This window comes from Hyperolius riggenbachi, chromosome 9 (assembly GCF_040937935.1).
Source record: "Hyperolius riggenbachi isolate aHypRig1 chromosome 9, aHypRig1.pri, whole genome shotgun sequence".
In the NCBI taxonomy this organism is placed as follows: domain Eukaryota; kingdom Metazoa; phylum Chordata; class Amphibia; order Anura; family Hyperoliidae; genus Hyperolius; species Hyperolius riggenbachi.
The window spans coordinates 17,095,842-17,117,681 of NC_090654.1; the positions used below are offsets into that span (position 1 = coordinate 17,095,842).

Consider the following 21,840-nt stretch of genomic DNA (forward strand, 5'->3'; position numbering starts at 1 on the left):
ATTTAATCTATTATTTAAGTCACAGTTTTGTTTTTATAGCCATATTTAAAGAGGAACTTTAACCAAAGTTTGAACTTCATTCCAGTCTATAGTTGATACCCACTTTCCCACAAGAAATCTTTACCTTTTCTCTAGTAGATGATCAGGGATGTCTGTATGGCTGATATTGTGGTGAGATCCCTCCCACAGTGTGATGTCATGACCATGGTCCTGACAGTTTGCTGTCTGTGAACCTTGTTGCGTTATGGGAAATAACAGCTTTTTCCAACTGCCAAGCAAGCAGTATCTACCTCTGTGCATAGAACTTTCAGTAACAAACATTCCACTACAGGTTCTCTTTAACAGCCCTGTCAAGAGAAAATAACTGTGTATGTATACAGTGTGTGTGTATATATATACATATATATATATATATATATATATATATATATATATATATATATATATAATTGCAGTATTTGTATAGCGCCTTTCTCCTGTCGAACTCGAATCGCTTGCGAGGCAGCCACTAGAGCGCACTCAGTAGGCAGTAGCAGTGTTAAGGAGGATTGCCCAAGAAACTCCTTACTGAATAGGTGCTGGCTTACTGAACAGGCAGAGCCGAGATTCGAACCCAGGTCTCCTGTGTCAGAGGCAGAGCCCTTAACCATTACACTATCCAGCTACTGCTGAAATATATATATATATATATATATATATACTGTATATATGCACTAGAGAGGGGAGATTAGAGGAGAGGAGTTTAAGTCTCAGTTCCCACTTGGAGTGGATGCAACAAAATGGCAGTAAGGCCTTGTTCACATCATAACTCGCAAGCACTTACGTTTTGTGGTTTTTGTAGGCACTTACCTGCATGTTAGCAATTTTAGGCTAAGTGCTTTTCTAAGTGCTTGTGCAGAGCGATTCATTTTTTCACTTCCTGGCGTCAGTCAGGAAGTGAACTCTTTCACCCGGAAATGAATAAATACAAGGTATTTATTCATGAAAGCGCTGGGGAAATCTCTATACAAAGGGCTTTTTCAAGCGCTTTGTGGTTTCCCTATACATTCCATTATAGGCAAATTGCCCAGAAAATGGTACAGGCAGCACCTTGGTGAGTGGATCGTAAACTATTCTCTCAGATGTGACACTCTCATAAGGAATCATTGCACAAGGGCTTTTAGGGCGATTTTGAAAATCGCCGGCGCTTAAAAAAACAAACAAAAGCGCCCTTAGTGTGAACAAGCTCTAAAAGTACATTTGCTTTGTCTGCTTTGCCCACCGTCATCCATAACCACACAAATACTAATGTGTCACACTTACGGAGATACACAAATTTTCATTTTGGCCTTTTCTGCTATTTATGAGGGGGATCAAAATGTTAAATAACAAAAAAAAGTGTAACTTACAGAATTTATGAACAAAAGAAAAAAGTAGTGTGTGCTCAAACCAGGGGTCACCTGACTTTATACTGGCTGCCTCATATCCATTGACAACTTCAAATGTCTATTGACTAATTAAAATGGCATAGCATTTGCATGCAGGGATGGTCGTAGTCCGCCAACTTCGCTACGCTGGAACTACGCATAGTTTTACGCAATTACGCTTCGGCAAACTACAGCTTCATAATCAAATATTCACTTTGTATGTATTTTGTAGACTACGCATTAAAATACGCAATTACGCGTAGTGTGAAGCGTAGTGTATGCGGATGCTTATGACTATGCAGAAAATTTTACGCATTAATTCCTCTTTTAATGCTTAAACCGGGAACTCTTCTATGCGTACAATCCCCTTTCCAAAGCGTAAGCATACAATCCCACACGGAATATTAGACGCAAGTAACGCATTCGTAGTTCACTACGCAATACAAATGTTAACTACACATAGTGGGCGTAAGCTACGCGTAGCGGTACTTTGCTACGCGTAAATTCGTTGAAACTTCACCTACGAACTACGATGCGTAGATGCAAACTACGATGCGTAAAATCGCACTGGCATAGTTTCAGCTCATCCCTGTTTGCATGTTGCATTTGCTTGCCAGAAAGTGCAGGATCTAAAGCTACCTCCCTGTTATTCCTTTCAGAATTTACATGGCAGAATTCTGTGAATTTTGACTTTCAACTTATGTTGCTCTCCACAGCCTCGTGATCACGGGTGATCACGAGCTGTTTTTTCTGATCACGAGGTCGGATTCCGAATTCATGATCACCTCTCGATCATGGATTCAGTTCCAAATGCACTCGTGATCGTGGTCCAAATCCGTCTCATGGTCACGAATTTAACCATCATCACGGCCGCGATTAATTACCTGAAAACCTGCCAATTTTAGCGGTTAATAGCAATACCCCCTTACATGATATAAACACCAAATTTGCAGGATATGTTAAGTAGAACAGTGGGAAGAAGTGGAATTTTTTTTGAAAAAAAAGACCTAGTTTTTGAGAAAATCGATTTTAAAGTTTAAAAGTAAAATAGTATACATTTAAATGCGGTAAATTACAGTTAATGTATTTACTGCATTTACATGTATACTTTTCCTTTGAAACTTCCTTTGAAATTTTAAAATCGATTTTCTCAAAAACTATAAGGTCTTTTTGAAAAATGTTTCCCCTTGTTTCCACTGTTCTACTCCTGCAAATTTGATGTTTATATCATGTAAGGGGGTATTGCTATTAACCGCTAAAGTCGGCAGGTTTTGTCATTCAAAACGTTACCATCGATTTTCTCAAAAACTATAAGGTCTTTTTGAAAAAAAAAATGTTTGACATTGTAACCACTGTTCACCTTTATAATCCATGCAGTTTTGGTGATTGTAGCATGTATTGCTATTAGCTTTGCTATTAACGTTAAAGGTAAATCCGGATCACGACCCGTGATCACGGATTCAAATGGTAATCATGGCTAAAATCCGAGTTGAATTCGGAACTCCAATTTAAATCCGGATCACGGCATATTCGGATTTCGATTGTGCTTTGGCCGGATTTACTCGAATTCGTGATTGAGGGTAGGCGAGCCACACTTCAACTGCAAATTGTGAAATACTGATGTGAAAGTAAGAATTCAGGAGTCTGAAAAAATCATACTGCCCACGTGGCACCCGAAAATTAAGGTATTCTGCTGAAGAGGAACAATAAATCCTTCCAACTCTTTGCAGAGAACATGAATACATCAGAGGGCAATATAAAAGCTTGGCGGATAAATCGTTTTTGTCCCTAGGCCTTCTCAAAGGACTAGAGGACATGATCTGCACATGGCAGAAAAATGTTTTAGCCATTTATTTAGGAAAGAGTTCTTTACAGTAAGCGTGTTTAAGATGTGGAATGCATTGCCACAGGAAGTAGTTAAAGGGGGCTTAGATGCTTTCCTTGCATTGAAAGACATCCATGGCTATAATTTCTAGGTAATGCCCAGTGATGTTGATCCAGGGATTTTATTTGATGGCCATCTGGATTTGGAAATACATTTTCCCCCTTTTGGGGCTAATTGGACCATAAGGGTTTTTCGCCTTCCTCTGAATTAGCAGCAATATGTGAGGGAGCAGGCTGGTGTTGTACTATTGTTCTCTGGTTGACCTCGATGGACGTATGTCTTTTTTCAACCCAAATAACTAAGTAACTATGTAACATGTGTCTGAACATTAATGACAAGGGACTCCTCCCCACATCCTGTGCCCATGATTTGTGTGGAGTCTTTAAACTCTCTTTAAAGTGAATGTTCAGCCTGAGAAAAAAATAAAACAAATACTCACCTATGGAGAAGGCTCTGTGTCCTATAGAGGCTTCCCATTCCTCTCATAGTTCCAGCACTGTCACCTGGTAAGCAGTATCCGACTGATCGGTCGAATACTGCTCCTCTTCCACCACGAAAAGCTTCAGAAGTCTTCGGGAGCCCGAGTACTCTTGAATCCCGAAGACGGGTGGCTCCATACTATGCATGCGCGAGCGCTTCCTTCCTCGCTCATGTATGCCCAATACAGAGCGTCCCATTTTTGGGAGTACTCGGGCTCCCGAAGACTTTTTTTTTTTTTACATAATTTATTGAAGAAAGGAGACTGTATCCATATACATTCGAAAATCAACAATATCCATCAAAGAACACAACACTCCTTCCGCCCATTTCTTCAATATGTTAACATGCAAAGAGATCAAAAATAAAAAACAAACAAAACTAATCACAGGAAAACATTTACCTCCCTCCTCCCCCTCCTAATCTATACATCATAATCCTCACCTGACCAGAACACGATAAACAAATCACACAAGGACTACGCATTCCACAGATTACAATATGTCTCCTACTCCCAATAATAAATCACATATCCCTCATCAAGAGGCTCCTCCCCTACATCTCCACCCTATTCCCATATTCTACCATATCTTAAAACATGAACCACTTCTCCACTTATCATTAAAGACCCCCAACTTAACCTGCTGAAGAGCAATTTTCAAGAGCTTTCAACATATTAACTTTACCAATCCAATCTTTGAGGGTAGGAGGATCCTGACATCTCCACTTAACTGGAATCAAGCTTTTAGCAGCTATCAACCATTGGGGAACAATCGATCCCTTATATTTACTAATAGAATTTGATGTATCATGCAACAACACTTTCGATGGATCCCAATCAATACATTCCTCATCCAACCCGACGACTTCTGAAGCCTTTCATGGTGGAAGAAGAGCAGTATTCGACTGATCGGTCAGATGCTGCTTACCTGGTAACAGCGCTGGAACGCGTTGACCTTAAGATAAATGGGAAGGCTATATAGGACAGAGCCTCCCATCTCCATAGGTGAGTATTTGTTTAATTTTAATTTATTTTTTTCAGGCTTAACATTAGCTTTAACTACCACCCAAAGACCCCCCCCCCCCCCCCCACATAATGTATAAATAAAAAGCCAGGTCACTTTAAACCACTAGTTTAAAAAAAAACATGTGTGAAGACAATTACAAAGTTAATAATTTTCTTGGATACCTTTTATATTGAGTCCTTGTTGAGTACATTTTGTTTATACCAAGTTGAAAACAACATCCGCCACCTCCTCCTAATGCTGTAACTTAATGCCTCTGATTTGTTAGCGGAATTAGCAATGCAGGTAAATCTGAAAAGCAACCTTTTAACCAGTTATGCAGTCCTTCAAAAATAATTAAATTTATTTTATTATGCTTCAAGTATAATTATCTGAAATCTAATTTGAGTTTAAGCACTTATTGGAGGAGTTATATCTGCAGTGTATTAGCATAGACTGTAAGAGGCCTTGCTACAACTTAATCTACAACACTGACTGAAAAAATACAAGATTTATTGGAATACCAATAAACGTTAAAATCCATCATAAAGTGCCCATACACGGTACAATAAAAATGTTTGATTTTCCGATGTATTCAACTAAAACGATGTAATCGAATGAAAGTCAAAAATAATCTTTTTTGTTTTTCGATCAAGAAAAAATGAATGATTATCCCATTTTTTCAACAAAAATCCGATCGAACATGTTGAAAAACATCTTTATATTCGATCTAACGGGATAATTGAACAAAATTGTCTAATCGAAAAAAAAAACAATGAAAACATTGTACCATGTATGGGCACCATTAAGCTTGGGACCGCATACGTGGAATACGGGCGCCAAGGAAAACTAGGTGCCTGGAAACTGCAGATAGTAGAATATCGGTACATTTACTGATATTCTACCATTTAAAGTGTCAATTTTTGATAGTAAAGTATCGGTAAACTTTTCCAGTTTCTCACTATAGCTAAACTTAATCCTACTCTCACACAGAGCCCTGCTCCCTGATGCCTAATCCTACCACCCAACACCCTTCTTGATACCATAACTGTCCCCCCCAAACATGCTTCCTGATGCCTAATCCCAACCCCCCCACAACCACCCTTCCTGACACCTACCCCCCCCCCCCACACACACACACAATCTTTATGTGGCCTTACCCTAACCATGCACCCTGAACAAAGGTCCTTCCTGATGCCTAAACTCTGTAAAAAAAATGATAATTATTGGTTGCCAAATTGTGCCCTGCCGGGCGCCCGAACACTGACACCAAAAGCAAAGGGAAAAAGCAAAGTCCAATAATAATCGGGAGCTGATAATTTCAATGAGAGTCAATGGCGGTGCCCTATTTGTCCAGGAGCCGCATGCGCCTGATACCCTGTGGCCCACTAGAGATTGAAAATCACACTCAAAAATGCTAGCGTTTTTTAGAGTGATTTTGCTCCTAAAAATAAGCCAAATCTCATTTTCTGACAAATCACAATCACTCCTGTGGAAGCACTGCCATAGAATTTCCTTAGCCTAACGCTTTTGGAACCTCTGGTGATTCCTATAAAGCACACTTCACTGCTAAAACAATTGAAGTGGGCATGAAAATGGATTTGTTATGGATTGTACATAGTGGGCTTGATGCAATTGTCAGAGTCGCCAGTGCTAAACGCCTGATCCAATTGCATTTAGCCCTAGGCAGGGTGCTGAAAGAACTCGCTTGGGCGATATTATCGCCCAGCAAGTTCCTTACACCCTATCCTATTACACTTTGCATGCCTCCGGGAAGCGATGCTTCCTGGCAGACATGAGCGTTAGCTTAGACCTGCAAAAGCAGGTCTAAACATGCTAACGCACGACATTGCCACTGTATCTGGGGGTCTCCTTTAATAAGGAGACCCCCAGAGCTCCCCGCCGGCCGCCGCTCGTCTCCGCAACCCCCCACAAAGTTGCAAAGCTACAAATTGCTTAAATTCCTTACCGCCGCTTTACACCCGCCGGCCGCCGGATCTCTCCGCAAGTCCCCACTGTGTAATTACAGTGTACGAGTTACTGTAATTACACTCACTAAGAACAGAGTCCCGGCAAAGCATCTTTGAATCAGCTGCTGGGGCTCCCCATTGGTTCACAGGCTGGACCAATGAAAATGGCTCAGCCTGTGAACCATTGGGGAGCCCCGGCGGCTGATTCAAAGATGCTTTGCCGTACGCTGTAATTACACAGCGGGGACACAGCGGGGACTTGCGGCGAGATGCGGCGGCCGACGGGTGTAAAGCGGTGGTAAGGAATTTAAGCAATTTGTAGCTTTGTAACTTTGTGGGGGGTTGCGGAGACAAGCGGCGGCCGGCGGGGAGCTCTGGGGGTCTCCTTATTAAAGGAGACCCCCAGATGCAGCGGCGGAAGATGGCGGTGGATGTTCGGCAAGTTGTGCGCATGCGTGGGGAGCGAAAACCTCACTCCCCATCTCCCGGTAATAGGGAGCATCGCTCAGGATTTCGCCTGAGTAATGCTCCCTAACGATCGGCCATCGCACAAGTGAAACTGGCAATAGGATTTGCCGGTAATCCTCGTGCGATGGCAAGGTGATAAGTAGCTCGCATCTGCAAGCTACTTATCACCTGGAATAGCATCAGGCCCGGTGTCTAGAAAATTAAGGATTAGAGTCTTGAAAAGGGACAAGACTGAACCAATTATGCAGTTTCAAAACAAGTGGTTATTTAGGATGGTCAATGAGACACCAAAGGGGAATTTGACTAGTACATTTTCAAGCTGCCTAAATCTGCATATAGAATTTGCATTATCCTGCATCAACCTCAAATTATTTGCTCATTAACCAGCTCTACTCGGTATAAAGTAAAATATACTCACAAACTTTGACTGTCTCCAAGATAACCACTATAACGTTGGATGAAGAATTTGATCTAGTCACCATTCAGATACATGGAACGACCTCCAGGTGATGATTCATTTTAGTTTTAGTAACAATTACTATATTTTTTGGACTAAAAGACTTGCTTTTTCTCCACCAAAAGTGTTGGAAAAAAGTCACTGCGTCTTATATTCCAAATGCAGGGAGTTCCTGACTTGTGAACACCTGCCAATACGAACCTCCAACCCTCCGCAATGCCGGGGGCTCTCTGTACTGTGCCCATGCAAAGGAGGACACAGGGGTCAAACAGAGGACACAGGGGGACACAAAGGGTCATAAAGAAGGACATAAGGGGGACACAAAGGGGTATAGAGGAGGACACAAGGCAGACAGAGGTGAACACTTGGGGGACACAGGAGGACACAAGGGGGACAGAGGAGCACACAGGGAGACCAAAAAGGTAAAAGCGGGCATGAGATACAAAGTGGGCATAATCCACAAGATGCCCCTTCACCATGGATGCACCAGGTGTAGTAGATATTTTTTCTCCTGGCTTTTGCCCTCTAAACCTAGGTGCGTCTTATGGTCAGGAGCATCTTATAGTCCGAAAAATACAGTAAATTTAAAGAAAACCTGAACTGAAAATGAAAAGTCAAAATAAGCATACACAAGTCATACTTACCTTCCATGTAGTCTATTCATCAGTGTCTTTCTTCTGTCCTGCATCCTTGTTTGTTCACTGTGATCAAAGGAATTTTCCGTCCTCCATTTTGAAAATGGCCATTACCCATAACAGCTTTCTGGTCAGCACACAGTTAAACTGTAACATCGCCCACTTGAGCCATAGGGAAACATGGACATTACCTGGTACATCAGTTTTCCTCTCAGCTATAACTGACAGCAACTGATATTTTACTGACAGCAACTGATATATTTCAGATCTGACAAAATATTGTCAGAACTGGAAGGGATTATTGTCAGAAGAAAATGGTGAGCTTCTGAGAGGAACTGATGGCAAGGTAACTATGTAATGTTCATTTGAAGTTACTTCATGTGTTTATTTTAAATATTTTTACTCAGTACAGGTTCTCTTTAAGGTGTCTAGGTTATTACCTTCAGCACCCGATCCTGGTGGTGGGGCTGCCACCTAAACCTTTTGGGCATACTCATTTTCTGTTCGGGTTCCTTACCTTAGCCTTTTGAATTCCACTTCTACCTGAAGGAAGCGGTGCTAGCTTTTGGTCATCCCTGTATCACCCCCTACTTGTTATGACTATCCAACATTCTTTTATCCACCACCCAAGGAGGCTTCTGATGGGAGACCTGCAACTTCACACTGACTTTGCTTTGGTCATTGTGTTCAAGGTTCCTGGCAGGCCATCATGGCTACTGTAACAGCTTGAGGGGCCTAGCAAAGTCCTCACCAAACTTTTCCACTACAAGCAATCCCTTACTTGACATTTTCCAGGTCCTACCATGAGGTGGACAGCTTGGAACCCAACCCAGGTGATGATTGCTTTCCAAAAAGACAAAAATTGGATATATGGTGATTGGAGCAAAGTGCCAAACCTTAGAGAAGTCAATAATATCTATAGAACAATAGAACGACATACAAATAACACTTAAAATATGATGATAAGATCTCACTGCTGGTAAGTAGGGCATAGCAGTGCGGAACAATACATGATGGAAGTGGAAACTAAAACAAAGCACAATTTTAAAAAATATCTACAGCAGGAATTGTAACTGCACTAGGAAACAACGGACACAAAAATAGGATCAGAACCAACAACCAAACTATATGTGTTACAGCGTGTTATAATGCAACCTAAAATCGCATAAAGATGTCAAGACAAGACAAATAACAATTATATCCCGCTTTTCTCCTGGTGGACTCAAAGTGCCAGAGCTGCAGCCACTAGGACGCGCACTATAGGCAGTAGCAGTGTTAATGAGACTTGCCAAAGGTCTCCTACTGAATAGGTGCTGGCTTAATGAACAGGCAGAGTCGAGATTCGAACCCTTGTCCCCTGTATCCGAGGCAGAGCCCTTAACCATTACACCATCCAGCCAGATATAATAATGTCATGCATTATTCCCACAAAGGGTGCATTCATATGGGTGTGATGCCTCCCCGGTGCGGAAATGCTGATTTCTGATTTTGTGGAAAGTCCGATTTTCCTCCATTGTCGATAACCGATTCTGATTATTTCCGATTTTGGTCATTTTTTTTTACATTTTCTGATAGGTCAAATACTTCCGAGTTGACTTTACATTCTCTGATTGGTCCAGTGCTTCTGAGTTCTATGATTGGGGTAAAATTAAAGTTGCGGTAATACAGTATTTTTCACAGACATCCGATTTTAATCTTGCGATACCCGAATAAGCATTACTATTACCATCATAAGAAAGCAAGCTAAGCTGTGCGGTACTGTACAATGCATACGTTATACCCACAGATTCAGTGTCAAGTGCCAATGAGTTATATTCACATTATTAAAATATGTTTAAATGAAGACTGATGGACTGATATTGAAATGGTCAATAAAATGCAAAAAATTCCTGCGTGAATGCAAATATAGTGCAAATCACATGCATCTTGAAATATGGCCAATCTCAATCACTAGGAAGTGTGGATCGAGGGGGGAGGCCCTAGACCTGCGCAGCCGCACTAACGTGTATGCGGACTGCGCAGCCACGGCCAGCTCCGGCGGCCATCTTATGAGAGGAAGGGGAGCCCGACCCCGTCTGTGGGGTCGGGAGCGGCACGGGGGGCGATCAGACTGCGGGGACCCGGCGGAACTGCACGGAGGACGCGGACGGCGTCCTTCGTGCATTTAAAAGTGTTTAAGGTACTTGTCTTTTTTTGATATTTGGCCTCGTAATTCCTTTAAGGGTCATATATTAAGTTATCACTAAAGTTGTTACACGTTAATATGGCAAATTACAGCAAAATAAGAAACAATAGGAGGTGGTCCCTGCCCTTGTGAACTTACAATCTAGAGGTTAGTGGGTTGGAAACAATAGGGAAGGAGACACAGGGCTTGGTGGATGAGGAAGTTAATCTCCAATGCTAGCTATAACAAATTATAGGCTTGTCTGAAAAGGTGAGTTTTGAGAGTATGTTTGAAGATTTCCAGGCTTGGAGCATGACAAACAGGCTGTGGGAGAGAGTTCCAAAGGAGAGGGGCTGCTCATGAGAAGTCCTAGATGAAATTTTAATCATTTCTCTGATCTTTAGTCTAATGATTTAAAAAAATGTCTTACCTCCCCACTATAGCTAGGCCTGAAGTTAGTGTAGTACTATTATTATAGAAATGTCAGTGTTTATTCAATACAGGGCCGCATTTACCATAAGGCATGTAGGCACGCGCCTACAGGCGCCTGATGATGGTATGGCAGCTCACTCCCCTCCCCAAGTGCCTCCCTCCTTCCTTATGCAGAGTCCTGGTGAGAGTGTAAATGAGAGGTTACTAACCCAGCTCTCTGCATTCTACTGACCAGATCTCCCTTCAGTCAGGGGCATCACTAGCTACTTAATACTGAGGTTCCTCTAACTACCTAATCCTACGGGACACCTCTAGCTACTTAGTACTGAAGATACTTCTGTCTACCTAATACTAAGGGGCACCTGTAGCTACTAGGGATGGCCCTGCTTTGGAGAACTCATGGAGAAGCATGTGATTAGTTTGATCAGATGATAGATTTGTAAGGCTCTGGTTTGCTGGTCCTGATCATGTGTTATACCAGGAAGTCATCACAGCAAATCAGGACCTCACAAATAGAGCGTCAGGACATCTGTGCCTATAGGCTCCGGGCCTGATTCAATAAAATATATTAATTGATTTTCCATCTATCGTTTCAGGTAGGAAATCTCGGACTTCTCTTTATGCTGCTCTTCTTTATCTATGCCGCTCTAGGTGTAGAGCTGTTTGGTAAACTCGGTATGTATACTTTTGGAATGAGTGCGAGATAATTGCTCTTTCTCTGCCGAATGACGCTGGTGATTTGCATTTCTCGCTGCTTCCTCCGCAGTGTGCAACGATGATCATCCTTGTGAAGGAATGAGTCGTCATGCTACCTTCGAGAACTTTGGAATGGCCTTCTTGACTCTTTTTCAGGTTTCTACAGGAGATAATTGGAATGGAATAATGAAGGTAAAAATGCATTGATGTGCACAGACAGCCGTTTACTGCCTAATTTAGCCACTTTTCATCTTCTCTCTGTCTGAGATTTCTCTAAATGGAGATGTAAAGCAAGTTAGGATTAGCATCTATTTATTTATTAACCTCTTGAGGACCACAGTGCTAAAACCCCCTAAAGACCAGGCAATTTTTCCTACAAAAGACCACTGCAGCTTTAAAGGAGAACTGTAGTGAGATGTACAGTATATGGTGGCAGCCATATTTATTTCCTTTTAAGCAATACCAGTTGCCTGGCTGTTCTGCTGATCCTCTGTCTCTAATAGTATTAGCCACAAACCCTGATCAAGCATGCAGCACATGAGGTGTTTCTGACATTTTTTGTCAGATCTGACAAGATTAGTTGCATGCTTGTTTCTGGTGTGATTCACACTACTGCAGGCAAATAGCTCAGTAGGGTTGCCAGGCAACTGGTATTGCTTAAAAGGAAATCAATATGGCAGCCTCCATGTCCCTCTCACTACAGTTCTCCTTTAAGGCCAAGCTGCAGGGCCGCACAACACAACACACTAGTGACCCCCCCCCCTTTCTCCCCACCAACAGAGCTCTCTGTTGGTGGGGTCTGATCGCCCCCCAGTTGTTTATATTTTTTTAAATAAATATTTACTTCTTTATTTTTGTATTATTTTTTACCATTTCTTTTTTTTTTTACAAACCCCTCCCTACCCCAGCCGGCCAATCCTGGCGATCGGCTGTCATAGGCTTCTGTCTATGAGAGCCGATCTCTCTCTAGTGCCTCAGGGGGACTGCCATGTCACACGGCTGTCCCCAGTACAGCGCTGCCGTGGATTGCACCGCTGTACTTAGTTAAAAGACGGCGGTTTCACGTCTAACAGTCTCCAGAGTGGCAATCACTGCTCGGAGACTGAAGGCGGGATGGAACTCCGCCTCTCAAGCAGGAGGTGCACGTGATCTCCTGTAGTAGCCGGCCCCAAGACTTGATGCCAATTAGCTTTAGGCGGTCCTAGGGCTGCAGCCGCGTTCACGCCCATTGGCGTGACACGGTTGTTAGGTAGTTAAGGTAAATGGCTACGTTAATTAGTTCCCGATGTTGAAATATACCAGTTTCTACACAATTTTGTCTCAGCTATCTGTTAGCAGCTGAGCTCCGTGCCCCGGTCAGGAGCCATCCTTGTGATTACTGTGAGCCAATCACAGTGATCTCAAAGAAAAAATTAAAATAAAAGGCTCTGGTCCTTAAGGGGCCAGAGTATGTATTGTGAGGGTGTCCGGTTAATTGGCTACTAATTAATGCCAATAGTTAAAATATTGGAAATAAAGTATTACCAATACTTAACTATAGAATTGCCCGGTCCCCTGTAATAACAAAAATCCACCCATTCTCGGCTGGCGCTCAGTGGAATTGATCCGCCGAGCCGATTTCTAGTTGAGGCATCAGGGACATCAGGCAAAGCAGGTGGTTTTGATGCATGGCACTCAGAGCCAAGCACCGAAAGTAGGCGCCCCATAGCAGTAATGTTATACTGTACGGGGTGCGTAAGGGTAATTCACAGATCACCAGACCCCAAATGACTTCTCCCTCCGAGTTGAGATGACTCGAAGGGGGAATAGTATTTTTTTCTACCGCCAGGGATTCGAGGCTGCGCCTACCTTACTGGTGGCGTACATATTCGTACGCACATCAGGGGACGCTGTACCGCCAGATTTTTCGACAGAGGCAGTCATCATCGGCAGCCTCAGCCAAGTTCCAGTAGCAAATTGTACAAGCTGATATTTATACTAATAAAAAGAATCCACTCTTAGAGAACACGCTTATCTTTGTTAGCAGAGCAACAGGTACAGTATTACCTCCTGGCAGGTCTTCTAAACTGAGGCCAAGACACGCTAACTGTCCAGGGGCTGGAAAAGCATATTTAATTGATTCTGTAAAGCGGATTAAAAGCAATGGGGAAGAAAGGTGTTCAGAAATGATTAACAAAACTGATATAACTTTTGGAATATTTTTTTATTTGATGTTCCAGGGAATTCTACTTTAATAGACTGCTTTGCTTTAGAATCCCTAAAATAACACATTATTACTGATTTATTTATTTTCTGCCTCAACAGGATACGCTGCGTGACTGTACTAACGATGACCGCAGCTGCCTGAGCAACCTGCAGTTCATCTCCCCTCTGTATTTTGTCAGCTTTGTGCTCACAGCTCAGTTTGTCCTAATAAACGTGGTGGTTGCTGTGTTGATGAAGCACCTAGATGACAGCAATAAAGAAGCACAGGAGGACGCAGAGCTGGATGCGGAGATCGAGATGGAGTTGGCCCATGGACTCTGTTCTCAGGCGTCACCTGTTTCTCCTTTAGATAATGGGGGACGTGGAGGAAGACCTGCCACTGAGGGACATCGTAGCTTGAGATGCTTTTCGCCTGCTCAAGTAAGAACCTGGCTTTCAGTTGTGCTTGCTTTCAGATAGAATCTGGATTCATAACCAGATGACTGCTTTGTGCCCAGCTTAAATAATGTGGAAACTGGTGATAGTTTATTTCTTAGCAGACCTCCCTCCATTATTATAATGCCTACCATGTACAGATGGTTCTTGATTTCTCCTGTATGCATGCACACAGGTCTGTTTTGAGAACATGCAGACCTGGTAGTACATGGACAGCAGTATCTGGAGAAGGGTGGACCAGGGCAATCCATAGACCGAGAAAACTCAGAGACAAAATTTCAGGAGCCAATAGTGCAATATCTTTAAACATCAGGATAAGGGATGTAAAGAGAGTCACTCCTAAATTTCTTATGGCAAAAGAACTGAAACCATCGATAAGGCTTACGGAGGAATTCCCATCCCGTGAGGACCCTTGAAGGTCAGACTCACACTCGTGGGAGTTAGGTAGGTCCTCAGAATAAGAGTTAAGCTAAAAATACAACCTCCCTTTGAGGTTTAATAAGTAACAATTGGTAGATGGAGGTACCTAAAAACAATTAAAAACTGATAAGAAAAGAGAGGTTTAGGTGGCTTACTTCTACCATAGATATCAAAGCATCCACAACTGCCGGTGTAACTGAATTAAGATTCAAGAGCTTATGGCACAAAGTATCAGACAGTGCATTTCACAGGCATTTCCTACTTCATCAGGTCACCTGCTTCATCAGGTCAATTATAACCACAAAAGTGCCTTTTGGTCAGAGAGAGCCAGAATCAAGTGCCTCAGTCTGCCTCCCCCAACCATCTGCCCTAAAAATTTAACTTAAGTACCTTGTGTTAGATGTGGCCCTGTACTCTAAATTGATTTATAGCAACTATTCACCATCCTACTGTTGTGTCCTCCTAGTTTTTCCTTTTTTCACCAGTAGGGATAATCAGTAAGATACAAATATGGTATCAAATGCTATGTCCCACCAATAGGCTAACCCACCCAATGTGTGGCCCTAGCCACGGCTCATGCATAGCACATGTTGGAAGTGTACTGAAAACTATAGCTACCTCACCGCAGTCCATCTTCAGTCCTCATGTCTTTCATGTAGCATTTTAACTCATTGCTAGAGCTCCAGGCTTGCTGAGTGACCTCAGTCAACTTGATGAAAACAAAACCAAAAACTAAAATTTTATTATAGATTGAAATGAGATAAAAAACCATTTAAAGGGATTTTATCCAATGGAACTCAAAGCGTTTAGGCAGCTTAAGAACGCTGTGACCATGTAGAACATGTCCCTGGTAGAGTGAGGTAAGGGTAGTGGTAAATATACTCTTGTGCTTCTCATTGGTTCATAGTTCAGCTCATAGATGATTCAACATTCTCAAAATGTGTCAAAATTTCCACTATGACTGTTCAGACAGCTACTGAAAAATTCAAGAAACTTGGTCAAGGTTTATTGATTAACAAAAAAATATATATACAGTTTTTCCTGAACAATTAATTATTTTATTTATTTTTAAAGAATTCTGAAAGTCTTACAATTTGGTTGAACCATGTTTGTGTTTGGTCACCTTTTAGGGTGGAAATTTCCTTTATATTATACAAGTACCTAAGATATACAGCAAACCTAATGCCCATTGTTTGTTTGTTTCAGGAGAACTTGTGGCTGGACAGTGTTTCATTAATTATTAAAGATTCATTCGAAGGGGAATTGATGATTATTGATAATTTATCTGGATCTGTTTTCCATCATTATTCCTCACCAGCAGTATGTGAAAAATGCAACCATGACAAACAGGAGGTAAAAAAAAAATTAAATTAAACAATATCAAGGCAGATGTATCAACCATTAAATTAAAAAAAAAGTTAAGAATATTCCTTATGCCTCAAAAAAGTCCGTGAGAGGGATTGGATGTTAAATAGACATGATGGCCCTGATCCATTTCACGTTTTCTCCTAGGTGATCTTTTCACATTGTAAATAAAATGCCACATTGTAAATAAGCCACCAGCAAGCAAGATAATACTCAAAATAATTGTGACAGTACTTTTACACCTACTTTTTGGTACTTTTTCATTTGCATGCAGAGTGCTGAAAAAGTTATTTTAAACAGAAGATGAAAATTATTTTCTAGCAGACTGTTAGACAGCGTAACCGCCATATAATAACGCTGTACATCGCTGCGATCTAAGGCACAACAGATCGCTTCCCTGCCTCCAGAGTGGACAGCCCTGTCACACGGCTGTCCCCCGTATGACAAGGCTGTCCACTCTGGAGGCAGGGAAGCGATCTGTTGTCATAGGCTGATTGGCTGGCGGGGGGAAGGAGGGAGGGTGGCTATAAAAAATAATAAAAGAAATAGCAACATGCATTACAAAAATAAACACACAAATATTTGTAAAAAAAAAAAAACCATTGGGGGAGCGATCACAGCCCTCCTACAGAAAGCTCTGTTGGTGGGCAGAAAAGAGGGGGATCACTTGTGTGTTAAAGCTGCAGTGGCCGATTTTGTAAAAAAAATGGCCTGATCTCTAGGTGGGTTTAAGACCGTAGTCCTCAAGAGGTTAAATAACTTTCCAGCACTTTAAATCTAAAAAAAAAGTAGGTTAAAAAGTACTATCAAAATTATTTTGAGCATTTTCTTGTTTGCTGGTGGCTTAAAGGGCATTTTATTGACAAGTTTAAAAGATTTGCACATTATATTAGACTGCTAATATGGCAAACTGTGTGGTTGATTATGTTGAATATTACATATTATGTTCAGCTTTAGAAAATAATAATTTTAAAAACGTGTTGGGCAAAGCATCAAATATTGAGAATGCAAACAATTTAGAGGCATACATTTAAATAAAAAATTCACTTCTTTAAAATAATTTTTGTATACTTTGCGCTGAATTTAAAAAAATCTAAAATGCATATACATATACAATTTAAAGTAATGTACGCTAATTTTAATCTGGGAGAAATGTACTTCCTGTAAGTATTTGTTCACAAGTATTTTAGATTTTACAGTTTTATGTGAAAGTATTCCTTTAAATTTTCTCTTGCTTCTAGTATAATATTTGTCCATAATTATAGTGTTTCATTGTTCTCTGTAGTTAACTAGATGGAAGACAGCTTCACCCTTTACACCTTTCCCTCTTACTGTAACCTGTAATCAGATTTTGTTTTTGGATTAATTTGTACCAGTCTGAAAGCCGTACCCATTGCACAAGAAAATGGGAATTCTAAATTCCAGATCGACCACTGCTCTTTATGAAACACTAAAACACGAAACTCCAAGGGCTTTCAAATGAAGGACAGCTTTACACTTCTTAAAGGGATACTGTAGGGGGGTCGGGGGAAAATGAGTTGAAGTTACCCGGGGCTTCTAATGGTCCCCCGCAGACATCCTGTGTTGACGCAGCCACTCACCGATGCTCCGGCCCTGCCTCCGGTTCACTTCTGGAATTTCTGACTTTAAAGTCAGAAAACCACTGCACCGACCTGCATTGCCGTGTCCTCGCTCCCGCTGATGTCACCAGGAGTGTACTGTGCAGACACAGACCATACTGGGCCTGCGCTGTGCGCTCTTGATGACATCAGCGGGATCGAGGACACGGCAACGCAGGCGCAGTGGTTTTCTGACTTTAAAGTCAGAAATTCCAGAAGTGAACCGGAGGCGGGGCCAGAGCATCGGGGAGTGGCTGTGCGGGCACAGGATGTCTGCGGGGGACCATTAGAAGCCCAGGGTAAGTTCAGCTCATTTTCCCCCGACCCCCCTACAGTATTCCTTTAAAGAGTTTAATTTAAAACACATATAAATAAGAAGTACATTTCTCCCAGAGTAAAATGAGCCATAAATTACTTTTCTCCTATGTTGCTGTCACTTACAGTAGGTAGTAGAAATCTGACAGAACCGACAGGTTTTGGGCAAGTCCATCTCTTCATAGGGGATTCTCAGCATGGCCTTTATTCTTTATAAAGACATTCCCTGAAAATGATTAATGCAAAGATGCTGGCCAGCCTCCCTGCTCGCTGCACACTATTTTGGCAGTTGGACGGAGCAACTGCCATTCACTAAGTGCTTTGAAAAATAAAGAATACCCTGAGAACCCCCCTATGAGAAGATGAGCTAGTCCAGTTCTACTTCTTATTATAAGTAACAGGAACATAGGAGAAAACTCATTTATGGCTCATTTTACTCTGGGAGAAATGTACTTCGTATTTATATGTGTTTTAAATCATAAGATTTTTGCGACCGTTCTTTTTTAAGTGTCACAGATCTAAAAAAAAATGTTTTTAGTCCCAGCACAGATTTCTTTAATTCCAGTTATTCTCAGATATTCCAAGTTACTAAAACCAATTAAGTTTCATAAAGTCTGTTCCGCTGTGACTTATATAGATGGACTTTAGATAGTCTTTATATAACTAGAGTTGAACTGAAGGTCAGATAGTAATGACAAAGTTTAACTTCACACAGTTTTTGTTATATAAAACACCTTTTTTGTATGTTGACTGTCCATCACTTACTGAAGTGGCTTCATAGATCATTGCCATACACAACATACATTGTCTCTCATTTCATTGCAAAATGCATTATCGTATGTCATTTTATACAGTGACAAGGCTTAAAGTGCTTTTTTTATGATGCATATAAATGAGAAGACTGTTCAAAAACACACATTGGCCTAAAAAACTACATGCGCTTCTGCATGGTACTCAGTAATTCATAGCAATAGAATCTTTAGCTATGTTTCAATATGAAAGTGAAATTGCACCTTTGCTAAGAAAAAATATAACCTCATCAGTTCAGTTAATAATTTAGGATTTTTAAAATTGCATATGTCCACTATTTGCATATGCAATTAAATGGTAAGACTGGTGGTGTCGGAACTTGTTATCAATTACTCAGTTTGTGCAGGTGTAGCTAAGAAGCAACACTTGTTGCTGACCACTACAGCTAGTTACCCATGCAGAAAGAGGAAGTATATTAGGCTTTCAATCCCGAAAACTATAACAGCTGGCTGCAATTTGAAAACTGAAATGGAAAGCTAATTCTTAACAACATCCACATACAAAAAAAAAATTGTGCAACTGGTAAATAAGTTTATTGTATTTTTTTTTTTTTTTAGAAGAGAGTCAGGTGTCACTTTAAAGTAGAACTAAAAATATAAGGAATAAAAACCTCATATGTGAGTTGTATAACAGAGAAGCTTGTAAAGTGTGTGTGTGTGTGTGTGTGTGTACAGTGTGTGTGTGTGTGTGTACAGTGTGTGTGTGTGTGGTGTGTGTGTGTGTATGTGTGTGTGTGTGTGTGTGTGTGTGTGTGTGTGTGTGTGTGTGTGTGTGTGTGTGTGTGTGTGTGTGTGTGTGTGTGTGTGTGTGTGTGTGTGTGTGTGTGTGTGTGTGTGGTGTGTGTGGTGTGTGTGTGTGTGTGTGTGTGTGTGTGGGGTGTGTGTATGTGTATGTGTATGTGTATGTGTGTGTGTATGTGTGTGTGTGTGTGTGTGTGTGGTGTGTGTGTGTGTGTGTATGTGTGTGTGTATGTGTGTGTATGTGTGTGTGGTGTGTGTGTGTGGTGTGTGTGGTGTGTGTGGTGTGTGTGTGTATGTGTGTGTGTGTGTGTGTGTGTGTGTGTGTGTGGTGTGTGTGTGTGTGTGTGTGTGTGTGTGTGTGTGTGTGTGTGTGTGTGTGTGTGTGTGTGTGTGTGTGTGTGTGTGTGTGGGAGGGGTCGGGGGGGGTGGTGCAAGGCAGAACAATTCTCTACATTGTTAGCTGCCAATGTGGAAATGGTTTTGTAAAATCCCTGGACCAAAAAACAAACACGAACAGAGCATGATGTCACAGAGTAGGTGGGGTCAGAATGATCATTAAGTATTTTTGTTTTTTTGCCAAGTATGCCTACTACTGTGCTGCCTGCTATCGTATCATTTTACTTTCTATAACTAATATTTTATAAAGAAACCAAAAAAACAAAGCAAAGTTGTGTTAACATTCTTACAAAATAACTTTTTCATTATTTAATCGGTTGTTTATGTGTCAAGAATCTGGTTACACCTTAACACATTGCATCGTTACGTAAGCACGCAAATATAAATAATGGCATGCTCTATACCATTGATTATGCCATGTATTTTGTTGTGATTCATTGAACAGAGAAGAGATATGTATCTTGGTAAAGCTCTGTAAAAGTTTCCCAAAGGACAAATGTACGATTCTCTCTCATCAGAAACATTAGCAAGACCTTAAATCATCTTTGTTTAGTAGGCCAAGGGCTGCGTTTTGGTCCACTTCAAAGTCATTGGGAAACAGTGTATTTTTTCAATATCAAAAATGGTATAACTTTATCACAAAGCTTGGGAGAGCAATCAGGCTTTAGTAATGATGATTGAACATCATTTCTTTCTGCTCTCTGCACAATTGTTCTAATGACTGCATCTGCTCAGCCACTGATAATGAATCTTACAAAGTTTTGTAGACAAAAATTTGTAGACAGTCCCTATTCAGTCCCTATTCAGTGTGCAGCAGGGTCTTGTGTACAATGCTCTGCCCATTCTGCATTGGGAAAAAACACATTCAAGTGTGCACTAGCCAATTGAATAACATTGGTTCTCAGTTTACCTGTGCAGAAAGCAAGGGGAAGAAGGGGCCCCATCCACAGTTTTTCAGGGGGTCCAGTGTTTTCTAGTTACGCCCCTGAGAAGGAACAACAAGGGTTCTCTGCAGCTTGCTGTTTCGAAATGTAGACTGCACAGAAGTTATTGTCTGTTCACAATGTCTTGATAAAGGGGTCCTTGGATGATTTGAAATACTGGCTTTTGCATCTTCTGCTTTTTTAACTAGAAGTTTTTGTGAGTGCTGGATTTAAAGATTTAAATACTCTTTTGTTTTCAGAATCCTCTTCAGGACTATCGCCCAAAATGATTTGCCGCGTCCCCACGGCCGTCCGAGGTCTCTATTCCTCGCAAAACCCGGGCAAAATCCTACGACTTTCAAAGTCACAGATTTTGCTGCCCAGGGAGGCAGAGCTTTGGGCTGTAGCTCTGCCTCCAGTCTATTCAATCACCGCTGATCACCACCTCTACCCGCCTCTCTGTCTTCTTTCAAAGAGAGTGGTGGGTAGAGGCATCGATCTGTGGTGATTGAATGGACTGGAGGCAGAGCTAAAGCCCAAAGCTCTGCCTCCTCCAGGAAGTAACAGAGGATCCTGTCTGGGTGATTTCAGGGGGGATAGAGACCTCGGATGGCCGTGGGGATGCGTCGATTCACCTTGGGCAATAGTCCTGAAGAGGATCCTGAAAAAAAGAGTATTTTTTCCTTGCTTCAGACTCTCTTAAAAAAAACAAAAAAGCATTGATTTATCCATGCATCCATTTGTGATCCTAATGAGGGCACGATGTCGATCATCCAATAAATTGATCCTGAATTCACAACTTGACTTAAAGGGGAACTGAAGTAAGAGGTATACGGAGGCTGCCATATTTATTTCCTTTTAATCAATACCAGTTGCCTGGCAGCCCTGCTGGTCTATTTCTCTGCAGTAGTATCTGAATAACACCAGAAACAAGCATGCAGCTAGTCTTGTCAGATCTGACTTTAAAGTCTGAAACACCCGATTTGCTGCATGCTTGTTCAGGGGCTAGGGCTAATAG

General features: G+C 41.5%; 1 protein-coding gene across 2 annotated transcripts in view; it reads left to right on the forward strand.

The window, feature by feature from the left end:
* Positions 1–21,840, forward strand: part of CACNA1I (calcium voltage-gated channel subunit alpha1 I) — a 614,989-nt gene that overhangs the window by 513,817 nt on the left and 79,332 nt on the right. For both annotated transcript variants that reach the window (XM_068252020.1, XM_068252021.1), the window contains 4 exons: positions 11,495–11,573; positions 11,665–11,786; positions 13,899–14,219; positions 15,861–16,007. In XM_068252020.1, the coding sequence (XP_068108121.1) occupies positions 11,495–11,573; positions 11,665–11,786; positions 13,899–14,219; positions 15,861–16,007 (669 nt within the window). The remainder of the gene's footprint in view (positions 1–11,494; positions 11,574–11,664; positions 11,787–13,898; positions 14,220–15,860; positions 16,008–21,840) is intronic.